Source organism: Panthera uncia, chromosome X (genome assembly GCF_023721935.1).
Source record: "Panthera uncia isolate 11264 chromosome X, Puncia_PCG_1.0, whole genome shotgun sequence".
In the NCBI taxonomy this organism is placed as follows: Eukaryota; Metazoa; Chordata; class Mammalia; order Carnivora; family Felidae; genus Panthera; species Panthera uncia.
Genome location: NC_064817.1, coordinates 77750684 through 77776821, shown reverse-complemented (window position 1 = coordinate 77776821; position 26138 = coordinate 77750684). Strand labels below are relative to the sequence as shown.

The 26138-nt window shown below is 41.6% G+C and overlaps 1 protein-coding gene and 1 non-coding gene across 2 annotated transcripts; both read left to right on the top strand.

The window, feature by feature from the left end:
- Nucleotides 1–5463: 5463 nt before the first annotated feature.
- On the top strand, nucleotides 5464–24254 carry XKRX (XK related X-linked). Its single transcript, XM_049644053.1, has 3 exons — nucleotides 5464–5899; nucleotides 10435–10703; nucleotides 16983–24254. The coding sequence occupies exons 1-3, from the start codon at nucleotides 5565–5567 to the stop codon at nucleotides 17726–17728; spliced, it is 1350 nt and encodes a 449-aa protein (XP_049500010.1). The 5' UTR covers nucleotides 5464–5564; the 3' UTR covers nucleotides 17729–24254.
- LOC125932520 (U6 spliceosomal RNA) lies at nucleotides 9601–9707 on the top strand. Its single transcript, XR_007460663.1, has one exon. It is a non-coding gene; the product is annotated as a U6 spliceosomal RNA (small nuclear RNA).
- Nucleotides 24255–26138: the final 1884 nt, after the last annotated feature.

Below are 26138 nucleotides of genomic sequence, written 5' to 3'. Positions count from 1 at the left end.
CCTCTGTCCTGTCGCTCCCGTCTACTAGGCAATGTATGTAGAGCTTGCCATCTGCCTGGCAACACCCATTGTCCCCAAATTCCATGCCGCATTTTGCAATAGCACTTCTTCCCTGACAATGCTAATTTAGATGGTAATTTTAACCAGATTTTTATTAAAAATTTTAAAGTTTATTTATTTATTTTGTGAAAGAGCAAGCGGGGTATGGGCAGAGAGAGAAGGGAGAGAGAGAATCTCCCTCAGGCTCCGCGCTAACAGTGCGGAGCCTGATACAGGCCTCGAACCCACAAACTGCGAGATCATGACCTGAGATGAAATCAAGAGTCATGCTTAACTGAGCCACCCAGATGCCTTTTTTTTAAAAAAATTTTTTTTAACGTTTATTTATTCTTTGAGAGACAGAGACAGAGCATGAGCTGGGAAGGGTACAGAGAGAGGGGGGGAATCACAGATTCTGAAGCAGGCTCCAGGCTCCAGGCTCCAAGCTGTCAGCACAGAGCCTGATGCAGGGCTCAAACCCATGAACCGTGAGATCATGACCTGAGCCGAAGTTGGCCGACTAACCAACTGAGCCACCCAAGCACCCCCACCCAGATGCCCTTTAACCAGATTTTAAAAAACAAAAATGCTAGGGAGAAGGGCTTCAGGGAACTCCCTTGTGTTTTAACTCCAGGCCCAGATCTCACCTATGGATGATACTGATGAAGGAGTGGCTCTGAAAAGGATAGGAAAAATTCTCTGTCCTTAGGGAGCTTACAGTGAAAAGAGAAGGTCCAGAGGCTATGTAACTGATTTTGCATTAGATATCTTTTAAATATTCTAACAGTTCTGGGCGCCTGGGTGGCTCAGTCAGTTAAGTGTCCAACTTCAGCTCAGGTCATGATCTCACAGTCTGTGTGTTTGAGCCCCGTGTCTGGCTCTGTGCTGACAGCTCAGAGCCTGGAGCCTGCTTCAGATTGTGTCTCCCTCTCTCTGCTCCTCCCCTGCTCGCACTCTGTCTCTCTCTCTCAGAAAAAAATAAACATTAAAAAATTATTATGATTCTAACAGTTCAAACTGAGCTTTCTATAGAAGGAAACCATTGTTCCATCCTAGCTACCAGATTCTCTGGGCCTTGCACATCACCTCCCACCAGCTAGTATTCTATGATGACTATCAGCCACTTGCACATTTCACTCCTTCCTCTCCTCTTTAAATTTTTTGCAGTGTTTATTTACTTTTGAGAGAGAGTGAGAGAGACAGAGTGTGAACGGGGAAGGGGCAGAGAGAGAGGGAGACACAGAATCTGAAGCAGGCTTCAGGCTTTGAACTGTCAGCACAGAGCCTGACGCAGGGCTCGAACTCACGAACCAGGAGATTATGACCTGAGCTGAAGTCAGACGCTTAACTGACTGAGCCACCTGGGCACCTGTCCTTTCCTCTTCTTTCCTGCATGCCAGCTACCTCTTACAAGTCAGTCCTGCCCTCAGTGGCTTTGAAAGTTTAAACCTATCCCAGAGGCTTGTGTGGTTCAGAGGTGTTCTGAATGCTAATAAAGATGCCAAGAGCTTTTAGACTCTTCCTGCTGAGTTGGGATTGGAAGTGTTGCAAGGGAAAGTAAAATCTTGGGTCTCCCTTGCCTGCAGAACTTTGGTTCTGCAAGAAGAGGAAATTGACCATGAACACTAGCAAGTATTCAGGGGGCTGCCTAGGGATATCACCTCAGATGACCAGTTTTTGGGAGATGAGTGGTCTTAATTTTGAAGGTGTTCCCAGGGCCTCAGTAGTCTCATGACTGTCAACATTTCCAGTGTCTCTACTCCTAAGAAGAATAAAGGACTGGAGAGATTGCCTATAAGGAAAGAGAGTTGGACAGAAACAGGGCAAATTCTCAGTTTCTCCCAGCAAGGTAAAAGGAACAAAGAAATAAGAGACCAGAGGATTTAGTGACCTAAAGAGAGTCCTAGAGCTGAGGATAGAATAGCTGGTGGGTGAGGAGGATCAGATGGCAGGAAACTTACAGGTCTATATCAGCCATGGGGGAATCCAAAAAAATGTGTAACAGTAGAGGCTCTGCCTTTAAGGAGCTTATGGCAATATGTAGTTGTGGAATAAAAATTAATATACTTGAAATAATTTGTAATTTGGTAGTAAACCATGGTGTTGACAAAAAAAAGTGCTGTAGGAACTCGAAGAAGGGACATATCATGTGGCCTGGCATGCTCTTGTGAACTGAATGGCTAACTGAGGCAGTAGGTGTCCCAAAGGACTTTATGCCCCAGCTACAGTGGCTACAGCTTTTAGAAAGGCGTGTGCCTGAGTCTTGCATGGTTTCCTGGAGGAAGTGTGGGAGAGGAAGATTCATCATCATCACCATTTTTTTTAATTCTTTAAAAAAATTTTTTAAACAATTTTTTAAAAAATTGTTTATTTTTGAGAGAGAGAGAGAGAGAGAGAGAGAGAGAGAGGATGAGCAGGGGAGGGGCAGAGAGAGAGGGTGACACAGAACCCGAAGCCAGTTCCAGGCTCTGAGCTGTCAGCACAGAGCACGATGCAGGGCTCGAGCACACAAACCAGGAGATCATGACCTGAGCAGAAGTCAGACGCTTAACTGACTGAGCCACCCAGGCCCCCCTCATCATCACCATTTTTAAAGTATTATTGTCACCAACAAGAACCATAATAAACATTAATTGAGCATCCCTCCCTCAGTCTAAACTTCTGTTGGGTAGGCAGGGCAAACACAGAAACAGTTGAAGGGCTAGTGCAAGAAAGCTTGTGCCAGGAGCACAAAAAGAGAGAAAAGTGAGGGTTGGGGAGGAGAAAGGTTTCCTGGAGGAGGTAGTCGTTGAGCTGACCCTTGAAAGAAGTTTAGGGTTTGGATAAATGGAGAAAAGAGTGAAGGAGCCTGTAAATGACCTCAAGACACAGAGGTGGGAGTGAGCAAGGCAAGTATAATTAAATGAGAAAATTTGCTGGACTGGAGCAAAGAATGTGTGGTAGGGTAATGTGGACAATGAAGTTGGAGAGGGAAGCAGCGTGGTGATAACAGAAAGCCTTTAATAGCATACAAAAGGAGTTGTTTAGGAACAAATTAGGAAGGCCTTTTCGATTTGTGTATTTGTGGGGTGGTGAGGGCACAGGGAAGGAAGAAAGGCTAAAAGAAAAACTTTGGTCTCCTGTGCTAGCGTAACCAACTTATCCCATCTCAGCAAATTGAGATGAGATTGTCACCCTACTTGAGATCCATCTGAGGAACAGGTTCCTAAGAAGCCCCCAGAAGTTCTTCCCCCTGTACTGTTGGTGGAGAACCCAGTTGGAAAGGCCAAGCCAATTAACACCCTATGTGAAGCGTTCTGCATGTTGGCCTGCCTTGTGAAAAGGAAAGGAGGAAGGATCGGCCTGTTAACCCAGCTGCTAGCACAGGTGCAGACCAAGATAGTGTGCCTGCTTCAAAGGCAACAACATTTAGACATTGATTTGTCCCCGAATCAGCCCTGGGGAAAGGGAACAGCAATTGCAGAAATCTTCAAATTCAACACCACGCCAAGAATAAATCTTTCTTGAGGCCATCATTTTGGTGGCTGCTAGTTGGCCACTCCTCACATAGATTCTTTTTAATGACTTCCTGCAGCAAAAGGAGATTGGCACAGGAGGCTACATTTATATTATTACCAGGAGGCAGATGTTTTCTCTTTTTCTCTGGGATTTAGAATTATGCAAATGAAGGCATGAAAACAAAAGCTCAGTGAGGTGGGGGAGGGGTGATCTTAAGAATCCTGGCAAGGGGCGCCTGGGTGGCTCAGTCGGTTAAGCGGCCCACTTCAGCTCAGGTCATGTTCTCATGGTCCGTGAGTTCCAGCCCCGCGTCGGGCTCTGCGCTGACAGCTCAGAGCCTGGAGCCTGTTTCAGATTCTGTGTCTCCCTCTCTCTGACCCTCCCCCGTTCATGCTCTGTCTCTCTCTGTCTCAAAAATAAATAAACGTTAAAAAAAAAAAAAAAAAAAGAATCCTGGCAATATTCTGAGCTCTGTAAGATATCCCTCTCAGTTTTTACTAGCAGTTCCTTTGGCTCGTCTCCAGTCTATTTAGAATTTGGCACCTCTTTCAGCCAAAGACCTGAAAGTTCATTTTAAAGTTCCTATCCTGGCCTCATCTTGCAAATGGGGAAATCAAGGCATATGAGTTTTCAGGTGTCTGTAGGCTGACCTTGAGTCCTGACACCCCACTATCTGTTTCTATCTTACCTTTGCTGCACACAGTCTTGCCCAGAAAGGAAACTACGGCCCAATTGCCTCTCAGGTCTCCTCCGCCCCACCCCACCATGATATTATCTGGAGGGCAATAGGACCTAGGGAAGTTCAACCCTGAGGCAGACAGAGACGCACCTGCCTAACAGCGTGAGTTGAGCAAGTGTGCAAGCGAGCTAGTTCGGGAGGGCGGGGTAGAAGCGGGCGTCTGCTGCTTTTGGGGAAGAGGAAAGCTGTGGCTCCCTCTGGGATCCGGGGTTCGTGGTGGAAAGCAATTCCGAAGACTGGCCCAAGCCCTTTTTTGCCACGCCTCTCCGCCCGGCGCATCCTTGGGCTGCCTGCCCTGGAACTCGCAGGCTGGTTTTTTGCTCGGCCCCAGCTGTCCCTCCCACCTCGCCCGCCCCCGCCATAATTGCCTGAGTTCCAGAAGCTGCCGACCTCCCGCAGCTAGAACTGCAGACCAGGGAGGACCCCAGCGGCAGGCGGCACCCAAGAGTTTGGTGACATCTGCCTTTGCCCTCCGGGGCTGGCGTCCCGCACGTCGTGCTTCTAGCTAGCAAAGTTTCTCTGTAGAAAAGAAGTACGTTTAGCCTTGTGTTGATCCTACCGCGCGCGCGCACCCTGCTTCTCTCCTGGGAGATTGGACATTGCGCTCGGGGCCCCGGCCTGCTAGCTGCCTTGGGGGCGGGGCTTGGGGAATCCGTGGAATCCGCCCGAGTACCCTCGACTCTTCGCAGGTCCTGGAGAGAGCGCCGGCGAGCAGGCAAGCTAATAACCAGAGCCTAGCGATGGTTAGGATACCTGGGCACTGAAATAAACCCCCGAAGGGACGCTCAGGCTGCACCCGCTCTTCCGCCCTGGTTCAGTTCTCGGCCGGTTTGAGAGGGCATACTGGTCAGGATTCGTCCGGAGTAGCTGCCGAGTGTTGGTGCCCGGACAGAGTGGCTACCCCCCTCCCTGGGGGGGCTGCGCCAAGAAGCGGCACAGGAAACAGCAGTCCCCATGGCCTTTCACGTGCCTGGAATTGGACTTCGGACTGGGCGCTAAAATGCTTGCTTTTGCCTTGTCCAGGTTTCACAGCACGTATGTGGACGATTGGAATCCTGGGCCAATGAAGAGTCAAGTTCAAAGTGGTACTTCTGGACTCACCATCCCAGACTCCAACAAGTGTAACTTGAGACTAGGAAGAGGGGTCTCTTGCTCTAACAGATCTCCGTTCTGCAATTGTACTTGACAGCTCTCTTCACCGATACTTGGACTGCAGTGGCTACAGGGTTCCCTTGGGTGGGGTGGGGGTTGCTCTGAAGACCAGACTGCAACACTCAGAACCTCGACAATGGACCGAGTTTATGAAATTCCTGAGGAGCCTAACATGGATCCAATTTCATCTCTGGAGGAAGATGTCATCCGTGGGGCCAACCCCCGATTTACCTTTCCATTTGGCATCCTCTTCTCTACCTTTTTGTACTGTGGGGAGGCTGCATCTGCCTTGTACATGGTTAGAATCTATCGTAAGAATAGTGAAACCTACTGGATGACATACACCTTATCCTTCTTTATGTTTTCATCCATTATGGTCCAGTTGACCCTCATTTTTGTCCACAGAGATCTGGCCAAAGACAAGCCGCTATCATTGTTTATGCATCTAATCCTCTTGGGACCTATTGTCAGGTGAGCAACTTTTTACTTTAAAAAAATTTTTTTAATTGTTTATTTTTGAGAGAGAGAGCGTGCACGAGTGGGGGAGGGGCAGAAAGAGAGGGAGACACAGAATCTGAAGCAGGCTCCAAGCTCTGAGCTGTCAGCACAGAGCTGGATGCAGGGCTCAAACTCACGAACTGGGAGATCATGACCTGAACCAAAGTGGGACACTTAACCGACTGAATTATCCAGGCACCCCGGTGAGCAACTTTTGAATTTCTCCCCCACCCGATTTATGCAGAGAAAGATGAAGCTAATATTCACAAGACTGAAACTGTGTCTCTGATCTAATCATTTCTCCCATTCCGTTCCACTCTTGGCTTCCCTGCCTACCATCTAAAAAAACTTTATCTGAAACCTTAAATGCCACCGCAATGAACATGTGCCATGTACCTATGTTGTAAAACCAGGTACAGTACCACTGATGAGACTTCATTAGTGTTTGCTATTTGGATTTGAATTGTGAAAATTGGTATCGGGAGGACCAGCTGATGAGGTCAACCTGTGCACACGGGCCGTAACTTCAGAGTGTGTTAGTTTGACTGCCTTTTAAAACACTCTATAAATTGGATCTCACATTCAATTTCTTTACCCTGAGCTGCTTGGGCTGGTGCTGCTGCCATTTCCAAATTTTCCAGAGTTATTTGACATCCAGAAAATATTTTAAGCTATTTGTGGTCGTCTAGTACCCCAACCCATTGTAGTTCATTTTTTAAATGTTTATTTTTGAAAGAGAGCATGAGTGGGGAGGGGCAGAGAGAGAGAGAGGGAAACACAGAATCCAAAGCAGGCTCCAGGCTCTGAGCTTTCAGCACAGAGCCTGATGTGGGGCTTGAACTCATGAACCACAAGATCATGACCTGAGCCTGAGCCAAAGGAAGTCGGAAACTTAACCAACTGAGCCACCCAGGCACCCTGTAGTTCATTTTCTGTATTGGTTCATCAGTCTCCTGTTTCTCACTTTGTATATTTCTGCAATAAAGGTACATGGTTAGAGGGGGCAAAGAAAGATAGTCCATCTCTCCATCTGGATACTGTAGTGCAATATAATAGTATCAAGTCTTTCCATTTAAGATTGCCTTGAAGGGATGAGAATGTGCCTTATCTTAAGGAGACAGGCATCTGTGTCAGCAGTCTCATCTGGATGCTATTAGATTTTCAAGGTAGGGAGACATTGCAAAACTTATGAAGTCAGGAGGAAGGAATGGACAAGGTTTGTCTTGATTGCAAGAGAGGCAGAAACCTGCAATCAGCTGAAGAATGTGTCAGAGTGTTGATGTAATTGCAGTGGGAAGATATTTCATCATTACAGAACTAAACACAGTGTGAAACTGTTTAAGGATAGAACTCCCCTACTTAAAAAAAAATTTAAATCAATTTATGTTCAAGGAGGGATTGATCAGGCTCCATTAGAGAAAATATTGGATATCAGCAGAAATAGTAGTCTGGAATTCCAGTGGCTTGGAGTCTAGTCTTGTGTCATTGACCAGTTGCATGGCTTTGGTGAAGTTTCTGAAAATGCCTTAGGCCCCAGTTTCTTCATCTGTACAATAAATGGGTTGGGCTAGATCATGGGTCTCAAAGACAAATGCTTACAGGGGCCAGGCAGGTCTCATAAATGAGTGAAGCAGGCCAAGTATGGGAAAACCAGTAGCTTCAATGTGTGATGATAAAGGAAAACAAAATCTCAGTGTTAGAGAAATGGTATAGAGCGGTGACTAGCAGTGGCAAGCTGGAGTCTGCATGATTTGCCTAAAGGAGGCAGCTGCACTACATTTCCAACCCATTGTTACACTGTTAGAATTTAGACACAATGTTTCCAGATTCCCCAACTTTTCAGGAGGAGATTCCAAGACAGGATATTATATGAAACATCATTTTAAATTTTGGTAATTTGACTCATTACATAAAAATGTATGTATGGGCCAAACCATAGCTGTTGGTGAGATGTGACTCAGCTGACCTATATGCAACCTTCGGACTAAGGAATCCAAAGGTCCTTTCCAATTCTAAATCTTTGAAGGTAAGCTGCAACAGACCTCATCTTGAACTTGGCAAAGAAATTTATAGATGTCACTAGAGGTGCAAGGAAACCATTCTTCTCTCCTCTTTCAAATGCAATATATTGAATTAACAGATCAAGCACTGTCAAGATACAAATTTCAGCAAGTCCTGCCCCAGTCCATAGTTTAGACTTCCCTCCTTTGCTTTGTGGGCTCCCAAGCCATCTTTGATGTGGATGCTCCATTTGGAGTGTTGTGTACTGTATTTCACTTTTGTTACTTAGCTTTCACTAGAAATGATTGGAAAGCATTTATAATCTCAGCTAACCTGACAGCAGGGAAGAAATATTAAAAGCTCGTAAATTGTATCCTTGATATACTTATTTTCAAGGCAAATTACTTTTTGGTAGAGAGGAACTTGATTAGTGCTATTAGGCACACGGAGGGAGGTATTTAGAGGGCCTGGCTCCCTTATCTGAAAAGCAAAGCTACTTCTGAAAATGAAAATGTACTCTAATTTACTGAAGCTTAGAAGCAAGGCGAACACCCTTACTTAAACTAGTAAATAGCCTTTAGAAGCATAAACAGAATGCTTTGTGTCACTACCTCCCCCAATATTTTATTAAGGAATAGCACTGATGAGCCTTGGTTAAAAATCTAAAATCTTTTGTTGGAAACGCATTTAGCTTTTTTCTCCTCTGTTCTCTCTTCCTTCCATCTTTTCCTCTCCCAGATTTTAGAGTTTGAAACATCATGCTTCAGAATAACACATATGCCCCAGTCTCAAAGGATCCTGTGGAGAATGGCAGCCAGCACATATTCCAAACCTTCCTATTGGGAGCCAAAGGCCTAGAAAGCATATAAATCTCTGAGCTCATCTTTAGCCTATTTTTTTCCATTAAATTACATTGCCATTATGATCATCCTCTCCTCCCATCATTTCTCACCCTGCATTCTTTTCTTCCTTCTTACTCTTTCATTTGCTCAGAAAAAAATTGATCAAATACTCACCATGTGGTAAGTGTGGTAGGTAAGATAAATACAACCCATGCCCTCAATCAGGAAAGATGGCTTAATTTTCACCATAGCTGTTCTTATCATAATGGTCCACAGTTTCCATTCCTGTCAGGGTGAGTGGAGGAAGTGATAACTAAGGTGTTCTGAAACAAAATGTTCTAGTTGCTTTTCTTCTATTCACCACATCAGAATTGCTTAAAGATTTCTGATTTACATGGGGGAGATGGGAGGGATACAGCAGGAAATATGGTCTTATCACTATCACACTTATCACTAAGATTGGTAGGCTCTCATAAGGATGTTTTCCTCTTGTAAAGAAAGAAGTTTAAAAGGCTTTTGGCACCAGATAGGTCAAGAGGCCCCCCTGAAGCAACTTTTAGAGCTTTTGATGTTCCCTAGGTATGTAGCACATTCAGTTCTGAGTTGTCAAGTCTTTTAAGTACCTTTGTTATTGAGTGGCATCACTGTATAGCTGATGTGTTTTCTAGATGTAAGACGTTTTGGCAAGATAGTTATAGTTGTCAGCTTTGTCTTGAAAAAAGCAGAACTCAAAAGCCCCAAGTATGGAGGTAAATGCTTTGCATAAAGAAAACTTTACCTCAGGAACTTGAGGTGTTATGAAAACCAGGGCCTTTAAGAACCTTCATCATTGTGCTCACTTTGGCAGCACATATACTAAAATTGGAATGATACAACGAAGATTAGCATGGTCTCTGCACAAGGATGACCTGCAAATTCATGAAGCGTTCCATATTTTTTGTATGTAATTGATGAATTACTTAATTGTACTCCTGAAATCAATATTGCACTGTATGTTAACTGACTAGAATTTAAAAGTTTGGAAGGAAAAAAAATCACCCACAGAGTCTTAAAAAAAAAAAACTTTATCATTTTCTCTCACCACATTATTTACATAATATCTTTGTGTTCAAGGCACTTTTCTACCATAGTCCTATTTTTTTATTTAAAAATTTTTAATGTTTATTTTTGATAGAGACAGAGCATGAGTGGGGGAAGGGGCAGAGAGAGAGGGAGACACAGAATCTGAAGCAGACTTCAGGCTCTGGGCTGTCAGTACAGAGCCCGCTGTGGGGCTCAAACCCACAAACCGTGAGATCAGAACCTGAGCTGAAGTCGGATGCTTAATCAACTGAGCCACCCAGGTTCCCCTACCATATACCTGTTCTTGAGACAAAGCAATTCCTTAAATCTTCAAAAAAAAAAAAAAAACCCCCCTCTGAAATGGTGTTCTTAAGTCAGTAGATGACCAACTGGACAAAAAAAAAAAAAGATTTAGACTCAAGTAACTTGTAGAAGGCATGACCAACTCTTTGACTCATGACAAATGGGTAGAATGGGAAAAAAGGAATGGTAAAAAGTAGCACAAACTCCCCGAGTTTATGTATTATTCACCTCTCACCTCTACTACAGTCTTCCTTCCCAGGACAGCTTTAGTTAAGTGCCTGTGATGCTTTACTTCCACAGATGTTTGGAGGCCATGATTAAGTACCTCACACTGTGGAAGAAAGAGGGGCAGGAGGAGCCCTATGTCAGCCTCACCCGAAAGAAGATGCTAATAAGTGGCGAGGAGGTGCTGATAGAATGGGAGGTGGGCCACTCCATCCGGACCCTGGCTATGCACCGCAATGCGTACAAACGTATGTCACAGATCCAAGCCTTCTTGGGCTCAGTGCCCCAGCTGACCTATCAGCTCTATGTGACTCTGATCTCTGCAGAGGTCCCCCTGGGTAGAGGTGAGTAGGGTCAGGAGAGGGGAGGGCTCCATTTAAATCAGGGGTCTTAGAACTTTAGACCTGACATGATCTCACAGTCTGTGAGTTTGAGCCCCATGTAGGGCTCTGTGCTGACAGCTCAGAGCCTGGATCCTGTTTCAGATTCTGTGTCTCCCTCTTTCTCTCTCCTCCCCTGCTCATGCTGTCTCTCTCTTCTCAAAAATAAATAAACATTAAAAATTTTTAATAAAAAAAGGAACTTCAGACCTGAGCTATCTAATATACTGGCCTCATGTGGTTATTTAAATTAAAATGAAAAATAAAAAAAATTACTTCCTCAGTCATACTAGCCACATTTTAAGTGTTCACTAGCTGTCTGTGATTAGTGGTTACTGTATTGGACAGCACAGGTATTACACAACATTTCCACCATTGCACAAAGTTCTGGTGGACAGCACTGTTAGAGAACTTCAGGAGCCAGACATTTAGGCCTCCCACATTCTTAAACTGGGGTAATCCATTTAGACTAACAATGCCACAGATAAACTCTCTCTGGGCCCAGAAGAAGCTGATAATACCAGAACTCAGTAGGACATTTTCCCTAGCCCAGGGTGTTTAAATTATACTAAGGTTTTTTTTGTTTGATTTGCTTTAGGGATGGTCATCTTTTAATAAGAGTTTCCCAAATATTACTGATCATGAGAAAACATATTGCTGAATGAAAGCCCCTTTTAAAAAAAATTATATCTCCTACTCAGACCTGATTCACTCTCTGTGGGGAGGCCAGGAATCTGTATCTTTTTTAAATACCCCAGTTGATTCTGAGCAGCTGCATTTGGGAACCACTGATGTCATCACTCCAGTGGGGAGAAGGAAAAGGGGTGTGGAATGAATCCTGAAGAGAATGAGGCTTGCTCCCAGTTCTGACCTTCTGTGTGATTTGGGGAGGAAGTTACCCAAGAGGTCACAGTCTTAATTTTCCACTTGTAAAAGAGGGCTCCTGAGATGAGTAAGACCTCTAGGAGAGGAGGAAATGTGAGTCAGTGTTTTCAAAGTCAAGATAAAGTACTGTTAATGAGTTTTAACAGCCCAAGATTAGCTTCATCTGCTTGGGTTGGAGCTTGTACAGCTGTGGGTACAGCTTTGAACCATTTCCTCATTATTAGATACTGATCCTGTGTGGCAAAGCCTCATGTCGCAAATAAATGTAAAGAGGGAATTTGTTCCCTTTTGTCTTTTTCTCCACTACAAATTGTTCATGATGTTCTGTTGGTCTTGATGTTTTTACATACCTAGAATTGACAGTAGTGTGAAAAGGATATGATGATGTTTTTCCTCCTGAGAATTTTGAAGGTTATCAAATCATCTAATTAAAATATGTATACATTACAAAAGTAATACATGCACAAACCAATTGACCTACAAGTAATCCTATATACATAGAAAATTTCTGGAAAGATATGCAAGAAACCATTTACCTCTGGGCAGTGAAAATGAGAAGTCCATTGACTTTTACCTTTTACTTTACATCCTTCTATATGGTTTGAAATGTATATAGTTTAAAATTTTTACTATGACCATGTGTTACTGTTTTTAGTCATTTTTTAATTAAAAAACCAGACATGATTATAGTAAAAATTCAAAACCACACAGAATATATATATGAAATAAGAGATGTAATTTTGCTCCCCAAAGGTAATCTCTGTTAACTATTCAGTATACATCCTTCCAGACTTATTTTTTTACTATATAAACATACATACAATATATACATCTATGTACTTTTGTCAAAAAGGACTGTATTAATCATTTTGTTCAGCAACATGTCTTTTTCAAAAGTATGCCAATCTATTTTTCTTTGTTGGTTATTTATATATGCATATATAATGTACATTTTCCTTATATGAATTGGACCATTCTTTCTTGTTCCCTAATCTATTGGTAGGATTAAAGTTTGTTTCTAATTTTTCCATTCAAAAAAGTTTTTTCTAATTCTAAACTGCTCCAGTGAAGATGTTTCTAAGTATCTGTGTACTGGAATGAGACATCATAGGCTAAATTCTTAGCAATAGAAGTACTGGGTGAAAGGATATGCATGTTTGGAATTTTATCAGAGAGCCCTCCCAAAAGGTTGTTTGAATTTATATTCCCACATGTAGTGTATGAATGTGCTTTTTCTTTATATGTTAAGCTTAATATTATTTAGTTGTATAATTATAAAATTAAAAAACTGACTACTTAAATCACTTGCTTTAAATTGTGAGGGAAGCTGAATACCTTTTCATGGTTGGTTCTTGTGTTCTTTAAATTGTTTATGTTCTTACTGACACTTTTTAGTGGGTTGTCTTTTTCTTATTAATTTGTAGGAGTTATTTTCTTATTCTGGTATTAATCCTTTCTCTGCTGTAGATAAATGTGTATGTATACATTTGTGTAATGTTTTATATGTGTGTACATATATACATTTTAAAAGTGCATTGGGGTGTCTGGGTGGCTCAGTCCATTAAGTGTTGGACTTTGGCTCAGGTCATGATCTCATAGTTCATGGGTTCGAGTCCCACATCGGGGTCTGTGCTGACAGCTCAGAGCCTGGAGCCTGCTTCAGATTCTGTGTCTCCCTCTTTTTCTCTCTGCTCCTCCCTCCCATTCTTTCTCTCTCTCTCAAAAATAAATATTAAATTAATTTTTGTATTACAAATTTTTTTCATTAATGTTTTTAAATTTATTTTTGAAGGAGAGAGAGAGACAGAGCATGAGTAGGGGAGGAACAGAGAGAGAGGGAGACACAGAATTCGAAGTAGGCTTCAGGCTCTAAGCTGGAGCTTGTCAGCACAGAGCCCGATGTGGGGCTCGAACCCACAAACTGTGAGATCATGACCTGAACCGAAGTCAGACGCTTAATCGACTGAGCCACCCAGGGGCCCCAACATTAAAAAAATGATTTAAAAGTACATGTACATGTTATACATGTAAAAGGTGTGACATACATGTGCAACACACCATATAAGATACACAATATAATTATATATTCTGGCTTTCTGAAGTATTAAATTTTTATGTATTTAAGTTCCTTGTTTTAGATTGTGTGTACTTCTTACAAAGGCCTTTAACAGCTCCTGTTAGGTCAATTTAGCCTAATCTTCCAAATAGATGAATTTCCACAATCAATTTGTCACTTCTCCCACCAAAACGCAAAACAATAACACCAACAAAAGGAAAAAACAACATTTCATTGAGACTGTATATTGGGATTGCATTTAATTATTTAGGTTATTTTGGAGGGAATTTACATCTTTACAGGATCAATTGGTTTCATATTAGAAGATGATATATCTCTCCATTTTGTTAAATATTTTTAAGTCACTGTATTGGGGTATTATTGACAAAAGTCTCTACCTATTTAAACTTATCCACTTTGATGAATCTGGAGATAAGTATACATCCGTGAAATATCACCACAATCTATACCATAAGTGTGCAAGGCCTATAGCAAGAAAACTATACAAGTTTACTGAAGTACATTAAAAAATATGTAATGAAATGTACTTTAGTGAAGTTGTATAATTTTCTTCCTGTAGGTTTTGCACATTTTTGTAAGGCTTATTTCTAGGTATTCCATTAATTTTTAAATCACCTGACTTCCTAAGTGTCAGGTAGTGCCTAAGTAGGGGAAATGAATGTATTACACATTTTGGAAACAGGGAATGATGATAATGATAGGAGCTAGCAGATAGCATTTACTATGTTCTGAACATTGCTCTAAACCCTTTATAAGTGATTATTTTAATTTTTAAAACAGCCCTGTGATATAATTATTGTCATCCCCATTTTAACAAATGAGGAAAGAGAGTCCCTGAGAGGTTAAGCAAATTCCCAATGGTTTCATAAGTAATAGTTGGAAAAGATTGGACTGGACTCCAGGATGTCTGCCTGCAGAACCCATGTTTCTAGTCATATATCACTATACAAAGAATATAAGGGAAACTTTCTCCAAGGCCTTGTTTTAGATTCTTTGGTGATTTCTCCTATTAAAAAATTTCTGACAGTACCATCTCTTAAGGTTTTGCAACCAGTTTTTTGGTTTCATTTTCCTCATTTTCATCCACTCTTCTGTCTTCTCCTTGCTATCCCTTTTCTAATCTGTTTTTCTGTTGGAGGCCATCTGGATCAGTGTAGATGAGCAAATTCACTAACAGCATTATGATATCTTATGGCATGAGTCTATCTGTAGGGAGACAGATGGAAGGTGTTTTTACATTTATGGGAAGCATCAGGCTTTCTCCCTTGTATTACATTACTATCAATAAATGAGTTTTAATTTAAGGGAAAGAATCACTACACTTAGCTAGATGTATATACACTCTGATGTTCCCAAGTCCACAAGGAGCATCAATTCTTAAGGCTGGGACTAAGAGTGGTTTATAATGCTGAATATATCAAATCATTATGTTGTACACCTTAAACTAATACAATATTATATGTCAATTATATCTCAATAAACATGGAAAAATAATAAAAATAAGGCTAAGGGTAGACACTTCAAGAGAGTCTCTCATTCCAATCTTTGAGATTCCAACACTCTACTTAGAGCTGAAAAGGATCTTGGAAACAAAGCTGTGCTGCTTTTGGGGTTTCCATGGGGAAGTCTTCACTTTTCTTGCAGATTAAGTTGACATCTCCATGCCTCCAGTTTCCTGGATCCAGTATTTTTATGGGAACAGAAAGTTCCAGCTTTTTTTTTTTTTGGATGAGTTACCCCTCAGGCCTCTCACTCTCCTTGAGAGTACTAGATTTTTCTTAGTGATTGGTATTCTTTGATAGAAAGGAGTAAAAAGAAAGGGCCATTGTGTGACTTATAGTTGAGACTTCATGTAGCAAGTTATGGAGCACCCTGACCCTTGAGGGCCAATTCTATATAGTCGTATGGATGTTATGGGCTATGATTTTTTTTTTAATTTTTAAACCACTCTGGTAGAATTTTGGAGATTCCTAAAATATACCAAAGCACCTGGGTGATAAATTGATATTGCTGATGATTAATGCAAGCAATCCTAGAGTAACTCAGTAAATTGGGGAATTAAGGCACATAGATATTCAGTGACTTTCACACAGCTTTCACAGAGCTGAACCAAAGGCTTCTAATTGTAGATATGTTATGCTGCCTTTCTAAACTCAGAATTCCTCATTAATTCCACAAACAGTGAGCACCTACTATGTTCCAGGCAGTATGTTAGACTCTGAGGATATAGGTAGTGAACAAAATAGACATGATCTTTTCTGCCTTCATGGAATTTCCAGTATACATTCTGACACATTCTACAAGCACATACAAAATTAGTTCCTTAAAGAGGATGTATGCCAAAGAAGGGACATCTATAATCAAAGGCACTCCCATGAATTTCCTAGGACTGGATTTTTTCAGAACTTCTGCCTTCATTGTTTGCTCAAAAGCCTGTTTCATCAAGTGGATGCTGCCCTATCCCCTTTATATATGCTCTTCTTTTGTTAGTGACCTCTCTATGCTAGTTTTGGGATCCACTGTTTTTAAAAAATTCATTTTGTGGGGTGCCACAGTCAAACCTCTGACTCTTGATTTCCACTCAGGTTATGATCTCACAGTTTCGTGAGTTTGAGCCCCATGTTGGGCTCTGTGCTGACAGCACAGAGCCTGCTTGGGATTCTCTCTCCCTCTTTCTCTGCCCCTTCCCCACTCAGGCTCTCTTTGTCTCTCTGAAATAAATAAACTTTACAAAGTTCATTTTGTATGTTTAGATGATTATTAAAGTATTACAGTGTGTGTTCATTGTGGGAAATTTAGAAAATAGAAAAAAGATTTTTAAAAGTGGTATAATACCTATCACAAAAAATATATATTTCAGTTTATTCCCATTTTTTTCTGTGCATGCTGTTTTCTTTTTAAAAAAATTTTGTTTAATATTTGAGAGAGAGAGAGCTTGCACACCTGAGCAGAGGAACGACCAGAGGGAGAGGAGAGAGAGACTCCCAAGCAGGCTCTAAACTGTCAGCATGAAGCCTAATGCAGGGCTCTATTTCATGAACTGTGAGATGACCTGAGCCAAAACCAAGAGTCAGACACTTAACTGACTGAGCCACCCAGGCACCCCTGTGCATGCTGTTTTCTGTGCTAACATAGCTGTGTTCATACGTGAGTTTGCTCTTAACTGGGCCCTCAAGTCTCACCTATGACCTCTCCAGACCTCTGGGTCAGAGTCTACGCTTCACCAACATAGTCTGATTGTCAATTTTTTGTTTTTTTCTTTGTTTGTTTGTTTTTTACAGCTGTGCTAATGGTCTTTTCCCTGATATCTGTCACCTATGGGGCTACCCTCTGCAATATGTTGGCTATCCAGATCAAGTATGATGAATACAAGATTCGCCTTGGGCCATTAGAAGTCCTCTGCATCACCATCTGGCGGACCTTGGAGATCACTTCCCGCCTCGTGATTCTGGTGCTCTTCTCAGCCACATTGAAATTGAAAGCTGTGCCCTTCTTATTGCTTAACTTCCTGATCATCCTCTTTGAGCCTTGGGTGAAGTTCTGGAGGAGTGGTGCCCAGATGCCCAATAACATTGAGAAAAATTTCAGCCGGGTCGGCACCCTGGTGGTGCTGATTTCTATTACCGTCCTCTATGCTGGCATCAACTTCTCTTGCTGGTCAGCTTTGCAGTTGAAATTGGCAGATAGGGACCTTGTTGACAAAGGTCAGAACTGGGGACATATGGGCCTGCACTATATTGTGAGATTGGTAGAAAATGTGATCATGGTTTTGGTTTTCAAGTTCTTTGGAGTGAAAGTGTTGCTGAATTACTGTCATTCCTTGATTGCTTTGCAGCTCATCATTGCTTATCTGATTTCCATTGGCTTCATGCTCCTTTTCTTCCAGTACTTGCACCCACTGCGATCACTCTTTACCCACAATGTAGTAGACTACCTCCATTGTGTCTGCTGCCACCAGAACCCCCGGGGCAGGGTTGAGAACTCAGAACCGTCCTGTGATGCTGAAGCAAGGCAAAGCATTGTCTGATTCTATCTTCTGGGTATTTGGGGATAGGTTGGGTTTTGCCAAGAGCAACTGTGAAATTGAAGGAGAGGATGAGGCTCATAGATGAGTACCCACCGGGACATTTTCTTAAATTTTCTGGTAAACCTATAAGAAGAAAGAGCAGCTCCCAGATAGGTTTTATTTCCTTAAGATTGACTGCTATGTTTGGAAACCAGGGTAGCTGTTATATACCTAGAAGGGCCGAGGATACGTTAACACCCCTCCCACCCAGGTCAGTTGTCTGGCTGCCCTTGGGGATAATTTATCTCCAAGCACTTTAGGCTTTCTGTGTGTGATATTGTAGCTCTGTTCATTTGCTTGAGGCATTACTGAGCTTTCCTATGGTTGAAAGCCCAGAATCCCACTAGAATATATCCTGACTGATAAGAGGTTGTGACAACTTGCTAGCTATCAGTACCTCCCAGGAAACTGGCTGATTAATGTGGAACCTGTAACTGTAAGCATGGCTGGCTTTTTAAAAATCCAAGGAGAAACTCTGGTTTAAAAAGAAAACCCCCACTATTAAAAGAGCCGCTCCTCAAACAAGTTATTTCTCCATCAGGATTTTACTAGTGATCATTCATCAAAAACTTCTCTTTTCTAGCGGCTCTTCATAGGCACACTCTGAGGAGGGAGTGCCTAGTAGGATCCTTCAGGGCATAAGCCAGAATGACTCTTTTTCATGGATCTGCATAGGCCTCCTTCCAGCTTATGGAATGGAGTGGTTGAGTAAAATCTCTCACTTGGAGCCTCATTTTCAGGAATTCCCTCCAAACTGGCCTTTCTGTGCGCTTGGTGTTTTACTAGTTTATGTGGATCTCAGAAAAGGTGAACTGTAATTGAAAATGTTTCTAATGTATGGGAGAAACGAAGATTGCTTTGTGTCTCCTACTGTTCTGAGTATTTTGTTGTTATTTTATTTTTAGGAGAGAGAGAAGGGGACATTACCTTCATGTTGTTTGGGGTTTGGATGGTGGCTAATACTCCAAGGTAGAGTAAAGGCAGAGGAGGGAAACCAGATCACATTAAATCATCATTGGTACTGGTTTTTGCCCACAGGATTTTATTTTCTAATAAGTAAATGTTTATCAACCCTCTGCTCATTCCCACATCCCTGGTGGATGAATGCATCCACCTTTCTTGGGTGTCTCGGTGTTTACATCTCCTATCAGTTGGGCATGTTGATGGGAATGCCAGCCAGATGCCTCTAAAGTAACCAAGGAATTGAGGTTAGTATGACCACTGCCTATTGAGACATGGTATCCCAGCATTTACCTAACTAATGCTTACCCCTCACAGACCAGGAAAGTGAGAATTCCTAGTAGCACGTCCCAATTATTGCTACCACAGTGCTGTGAGAAACCGCAAACAATCTGACCTAAAGTTTCTCATCCCCATCCAGTTTTACTCTTGGGATCATGTTAAGAATTTATCTTTAGCCATTTCCCTTCCTTTTACCCAATGTCAGGACATGATGGTGGAGGAGCTCCCTCTTTTAAGTAACAGGGCTGTTAGCCAGAATTGTCCTATTTCCTGGCATGTCTAGTGTGGTTTCCTATCTTCAACCATTGTTTGGGGCTAAAAGGATTGGATAATTAATGTGGGGAAGAGTAAAGTGACTTGCTTTGGAGCAGTGAATATTTTCTTTTTCAATCCAATTTCTCATTTTATCTCTGATGAAGGGACTTAGCAGTGTCAGCTTTTTATGACAACGACCTATTTCTGACTTTGTTGTTTAAGGTGATTTTGAAAGACTCTATTAGGCCTCCAGACAAACCCACTGTCTCTTTGGAATTCAAGCAAAAATTTCTTCCCAGTGGTTAATATACCCTTACATTAAAATCAGAAGTGGTATAGAACTATAATTTTGCCCATAAAAGTCATGTGAATCAGTTTCTTAAGGTACAGGTGCTATGGGAACACAGCAACACACACTGAGCCAGGCAGGCCAATTAGAGCTAGAGTAGAGATACATGGGGCAGAAAAATGTGCCTTTCTACTAGACCAGACATATTTTTTCCCAGGTATCCTCCCCAGCCTCAGTAACCTAATATCTCTGGAATGCTGGGAGTTCAGGGTGAGGGGTGTGAATCAGCTTCCAACCTGAAAAACCTGCTGTCCTTACCCAAAGAGAAGAGATTGTAATAATACATTATGCAAATGAACTCTCAGAACCTCCTATAGGTGCTGGCCTTTCTGTTTCATAGCAATCTTCTAGATACACAGGAAAAGGAGGAGTTTCAGAATATGGTGTTGGGGCAAGGGAAATGCTTACATCTGCAAACACCTCTTTTTTAAGTTTATTTATTTATTTTGAGGGAGAGAACATGCACACATGGAAGGGACAGAGAGAAAGAGAATCTCAAGCAGGTTCCACACTGTCAGTGCAGAGCCTGATGTGGGGCTTGATCCCACAAACCATGAGATGACCTGAGGCAAAATCAAGAGTTGGACGCTTAACCGACTGAGCCACCAAGGCAGCCCCCCCATCTGCAAATACCTCTTTAATTGACTACTCTCTTTTTACCCTTTGAAATCTTAAAGTAACACAGGGTATTTGTGTAGGGGCAAGTCTTCCTGAGTGGGAGAAAAGGCAGAGATGGGACCAGCAAAAGGGTCTTGGAAGAGGAAGGCAAAACCATGAAGTTTAGGGGAAAAAAGAGTCTATTGTAGCAACAGCTTTTTCATATTATTGGAAATTCGGTAGGCTAAGTATGGGCAAATGAACATGTTAAGGAAATGTATTAAACTAATAGTTGTCTATTTGCTCCACAAATTCTTTAAAGACTATGGGCATAGAATTGTGGGCACTGTAGGTGAATTAAATAATAGCTAATACTTTATAAGCATTTACTATATGTCTGGCATGGTGCTTTATTGCATTCAATCCTCAAAACAACCCTTATGAGGTAAGTACTATTTCCCCCCATTTTATAGATGAAGATTCCAAGGCATACAAAAGTGAAGTTACTTGCAAAAGTCACAGCTAGTATAAGAGCCAGGTTTCAGTCTTAAGCACTCAGTCTCCAGAGCTTATACGCTTTTTTTTCCCTAAATATAATTTATTGTCATGTTAGCTAACACACAGTATATAGACTGTGCTCTTGGTTTTGGAAGTAGATTCCCATGACTCATCACTTAGATACAACACCCAGTGCTCCTCCCAACAAATGCCCTCCTCAATTCCCATCACCCATTTTGAGAGAGAAAAAGAGAGTGCATGTGAGCTGTGGGGAGGAGCAGAGAGAGGAGGAGAGAGAGAGAATTCCAAGCAGGCTCTGCACTGATAGCACAGGGCTTGAACTCAGAAAACTGTAAGATCATGACCTGAGCCAAAATCAAGTCAGGCCCTCAACTGACTGAGCTACCCGGGTGCCCCCAGAGCTTATACTCTTAATCATGACACAAGCCTCTAAATTGTTAGGTCGTTTGTAGAGTTATTTTAATATGTTAGTGGTTTGAGGAATATTTTCTGGGATATGGCTGGGTTCATATCAAGCATTCTTTCTTACAAACACTCCTGATCAAGGGGAACTACTCAATTTACTCTAGAGAGAAAAAGGTCAAGTCCTAAAAAGCCTGAAATGAAAATTGAGTATGTGTTCATATGTACTTGTAGGTTGGTATTGGGAGTGGGGGGATAGCACTGGGGAGAGTGGTAGATGGACCCATTTCCTTTCTAGTTTCAGGATTTTGTCTCTTGTATATTCTTAAACACACACCTTCCGTATCCAGGTCGTGGGAATAAAGCTGGAGGGAGCAATTACTACTCAGTTTCATATGAATTCTTCCCCTCAAAACAACCAGTCATAGCAGGGGAATGCTAAAGCCTATTCTCTTATACTTCTTCTTATCAACACTGCCCTTACTTCTGAGAAGCTGAGTCCTAGTTCTAAAGCAGGCCGTGGGATATGGATGTTGAATAATAATGTCCCTCCCCCAGCTGTCACAGTCCTGAGAGCCTAGGTCAACATTTGGTGCTCTTTCAGCCAGCCTCCTCACACCTGCACCTCACAAGGTCATGATTCTTGGTATTACAGAGTTGATGGCTCCTTCCAGGGAAAGAGTGGTGTGTGCAGCTGAAGAAGAATGTTCACCAGGACATTCCATCTAAACCTATGGAGTTCTGTTTCTGAAAAGTCCCTTAGTATAAAAGCAGATGACTCTGGACCCTCCAAAATATTTACCTACCCAAGAGTGGGGATCTTCATTCTCTGAAAGTTTTGTCATTGGACTTTATTACTGTCATCAGGGGACACACATGCCCATAACCTTAGGCCTTTCCTCTTGAAGGACCAGCACACACTTTAGACCTTAGAGGCTCCGGGATGCACAGTAAAAGTATATGAGCCTTGGCAACAAAGCACACACCATGTGAAACTGGGAAGTAGCAAGGCCAACCTGTGTGAGATATGGGAACCAAGTGTGAAAAGAATACATTTTCATGTATAGAGATAACATCTGAATAACACTATATTATATTCAAGGCACATTTACACATATTAGCTCTGTTACCATTGTATTGTTGCTAGGACAAGCTCTCTGAGTTGTGCATGTGAATTTGTGTTATTCTGACCTTTAATTTATCAAACAATTATTAAACTCATTTTGTGCCAGGAAAACATATGTGGATATTTCAAAGTGCTTTATAGATGCTGAAAGACTCAAAAGTGAATACAAAATATTGAGTTTAAGTGATGTTGGAGGTAACAGTCACTGGTTCTCATCACTGGTATCAGACTAAAGTATTGGTGCAAATTTTTGGAAGGCAATTTGTCAGAATTAAATGGGCATACTTTTGTCTCAGAATTTTAACCTCTAGGAATGTTTTCCTATGGCAATATAGCCACAGTTGTGCAAAGAGATATGTGCAGGAAAGTTCATGACAGCACTGTTGGTAACAGTGAAAAATTGGTAACAATTTAAATTTACGTCTATAAGTAAATGATTAAATTCTAGCAGTTCTATAGTTGGAATGCTTTCCAGTCATTAAGAAGATATGTGCACCCCTATGTTTATTGCAGCATTATTTACAATAGCCAAGATATGGAAGCAACCTAAGTGTCTATCAATAGATGAATAGGTAAGGAAGTTATCTATCCGCGCGCGCGCACACACACACTGGAATATCATGCAGCCCATAAAAGGATGAGATTGTGCCATTTGAGACAACATGGATGGACATAGAGTGTATTCTGCTAAGTGAAATAAGTCAGATTAAGAAAAACAAATACCATATGGTTTCATTCATAAGTGGAATCTTAAAAAAATGAATAAACAAAAAGAATCAGACCTATAAATATGTAGAACAAACTGATGGTTGTCAGAAGGGAAGGGAGTGGGGGATTGGGCCAAATGGGTGAAGGAGAGAGGGAGAGACAGGCTTCCAGTTATGGAATGAATACGTCATGGGAATAAAAGGCACAGTATAAGGAATAAGTCAATAATATTGTAATAGCCTTATATGGTGACAGATGGTAGCTACACTGGTGGTGGTGAACAAAGCATAATGTATAAACTTGTCAAATCACTAAGTTGTGTACCTGAAACTAGCATTATGTGTCTACTAAAAAAATGAGGTAGATGTATACAGTATGTGCTATGTGAAAAGATTGGTGAAAAAAATTGAAAAACTGTACAGGCTGAGATTATGAAAAATTATTCAAAATGTGGAAACAAGAGTATCATAGGAAGAATAGTGCCCCTCCCACTCCAAGATCTCCATGTCCTAATCCTCACAACTTTTGAATATGTTCTGTTACATGGTAAGGGGGATTTAAGTGTGGAACTGAGTTTGCTAATCTTGACCTTGAAATGGAGAGATTACCCTGAATTATGTGGGTGTGCTAGATGTAATCATAAAGGTCCTCATAAGAGAGAAGGTGATGTGAAAATGGAGGCAGGGTTATTGAGGATGTTACACTGTTGGCTTTGTTTTTCAGAAAGAGAGAGGGTGCAAGTGAGCAAGGGGCAGAGAGAGAGAAATGGGGCTTGAGCTCACCTGAAGTGGGACTTAAGACCATGAACCATTAGATCATGACCTAAGCCAAAGTCGGATGCTTAAATGACTGAACAACCAAGGCACCTACACTGTTGACTTTAAAGATGGAGGAAGGAGGCCACATACTGAGAATGCATCTCTAGAAGCTGTAAAACACAAGGAAACAGATTTCTTCTATAGAGTCTCCAGAAGGAGCAGGGCCTGCCAACACCTTGATTTCAGCCCAGTGAAATGGATATTGGACTTCTGACCATAAGAAAGAACTGTAAGAAAATAAATGCATTTTTTAAGCCAGGACAATTTGTGGTCATTTATTATAACAGCACTAGGAAACTAATACAAAGGGAAAAGATGATTATTTGATGCTTTAATGTCAAGAGCATTTTCTAACAGGCCTGAGGGTCATCTGACTCTCTAGGTCTAGAAAATTACAATTTAGCACAAAATTAGTCATTTTACAAATCTGTAAAACCAATAAAATGCAACAATATATATCCACCTAAAGAAGACAGCATGATTTTGGTTTGTACTGCCCTGTAGGATATTAATCAGCTTTAATTCTAACTTAGCAATATTATTTTAGCATTTTTTTTAACTGACTATAAAATACCAGTTCTCAAATTCTCCTTTGAGTCAACTTTGCCATCCTGCTGATTTCCTCCTTTGTGAGTTAAAATTAAACTTTGACACATGCTCACTCTCTATTTGTATGAAACGTTAAAAAAATTTTGAAAATAATATTTTAACAGTGATCCTGTTTTTGTAAAAACAAAACAAACAATACGGTAGTTGGGGAAACTGGAAAAAATGCTCCAGCAGGTCTCTGGTTGGGGAGTGGGGTTAGGGGGATTTCTTTTGTGTAAAATAGTTGGTAAAATTTAAGTTTTGTATAAGTATATGCAAAAAATGACTCACACACACCATCTGCCTTCAAGTTTAAGATCTGATTGGAGAGAGAGATATGTATTGTATACAACTAACTAGAAATATGAGGCAAAATATGGCAGGTGCCCTTGAAGAAAGTGGGCTATCATGTTGAGTGCTTATTAGATACCAAGGTACATGTTGGGTCATTTACATAATTTCATTTCATCATCATAATGATCCTCTGAGGTAGATGCTATCTGTCTCCATTTTTTAGATGAAAAAGCTGAAGTTGAGTGATGAACCAAAGTCACATGACTAATAAGGGGAAGAGCCAGAATTTGAACTCTGGTCTTTCTGATTTCAAAGCTTATATTCTTTCCAGTCTAGCACACTGCATCCCATAGATGTTGGGTCACATGGTCTGGACTGGGTAGGACTGAAGAAGATATTTTATACTTATCTTTGGCTCTTTGAATGGGGCAGGTGCATTTACATATAACACACAAGGGAACAGGCAAAGGTCCCCTATCTGTACTACACAAACTAGCCTATGGCTTAGCCTGCTCTATAGGTTCCTGGCCATCCATACGCGCTCATGTTATTGGCTTTGGGCTCCGGTCATTCCTTGCTTTCTTGATATAATTTGGCTCTGCTTCTCTGGTTTGCCAACCTCTGCTTGCTTCACTTGACTCTCCAGTTTGCTCTTCCTCATTGGATTGGCTCACTTGCCAATGAGACATTCCTCCCACCGGCTTCAGCCCCAGGTACCCACACCTGCTAGGCAAGCTCCCTTGTCTTCAAACCAGGAGAGTAGGATTGAACAGGCATAGGTCAGAAATCTAGACCATCCCTGGGAGTGGCATGAAAGAATCATGTGCTTAGGGGGCCAAGCCAGGAATTCAGCACCAGGGCAGTAAAGCAGGAATGTGTTTGAGAATGAAGTTGAAGTTGAGCTTTGAAGGATGGGGAGGTAAATAACAGGGTAAATCTAAATCCTATGGGTGTAACCTGGCCTGGAAACCAGTTGGGCATTGGGCACTGAGGAAAGAAGGAATGCAAATGCTTGATGTTAAGTGAATACTTCTGAGTGAGGTTTGGAGTTTTATTGCCTAATTATTGGAGCCTGCTTCTGCTTGGGCTTTCCCTGTAATATATGGTGGTGTCAGGCAATGAGATCTAAGCAAAGTCCTGTGGGAACCTTGAGGAAAGAGAGATTCAGTTCTGACTGAGGAGCTGAGGAAAGGTCCACAGAGGATGTGGGATTTGAAGTAGGCCTTGAAGGATAAGTATGGTTGCCAGTGGTGGTGGGCGGGGGTGCATTTTAGCAGAGGAAACATTATAAGCAAAGACATGGAGGTATCAAGGTTCATATATGACATATATTTTCACTGAACACCAAGCAGTTGTAGTGTGGCTAGAATATAGTGTGTATTGGGGGGGTGAGGCTCAGTAAAAGATGAGGTTAGAGAGGTAGACTGGGAGGTGGGAGAACCACAGAGGGCCTTACATATGTGGGCTTAGAAT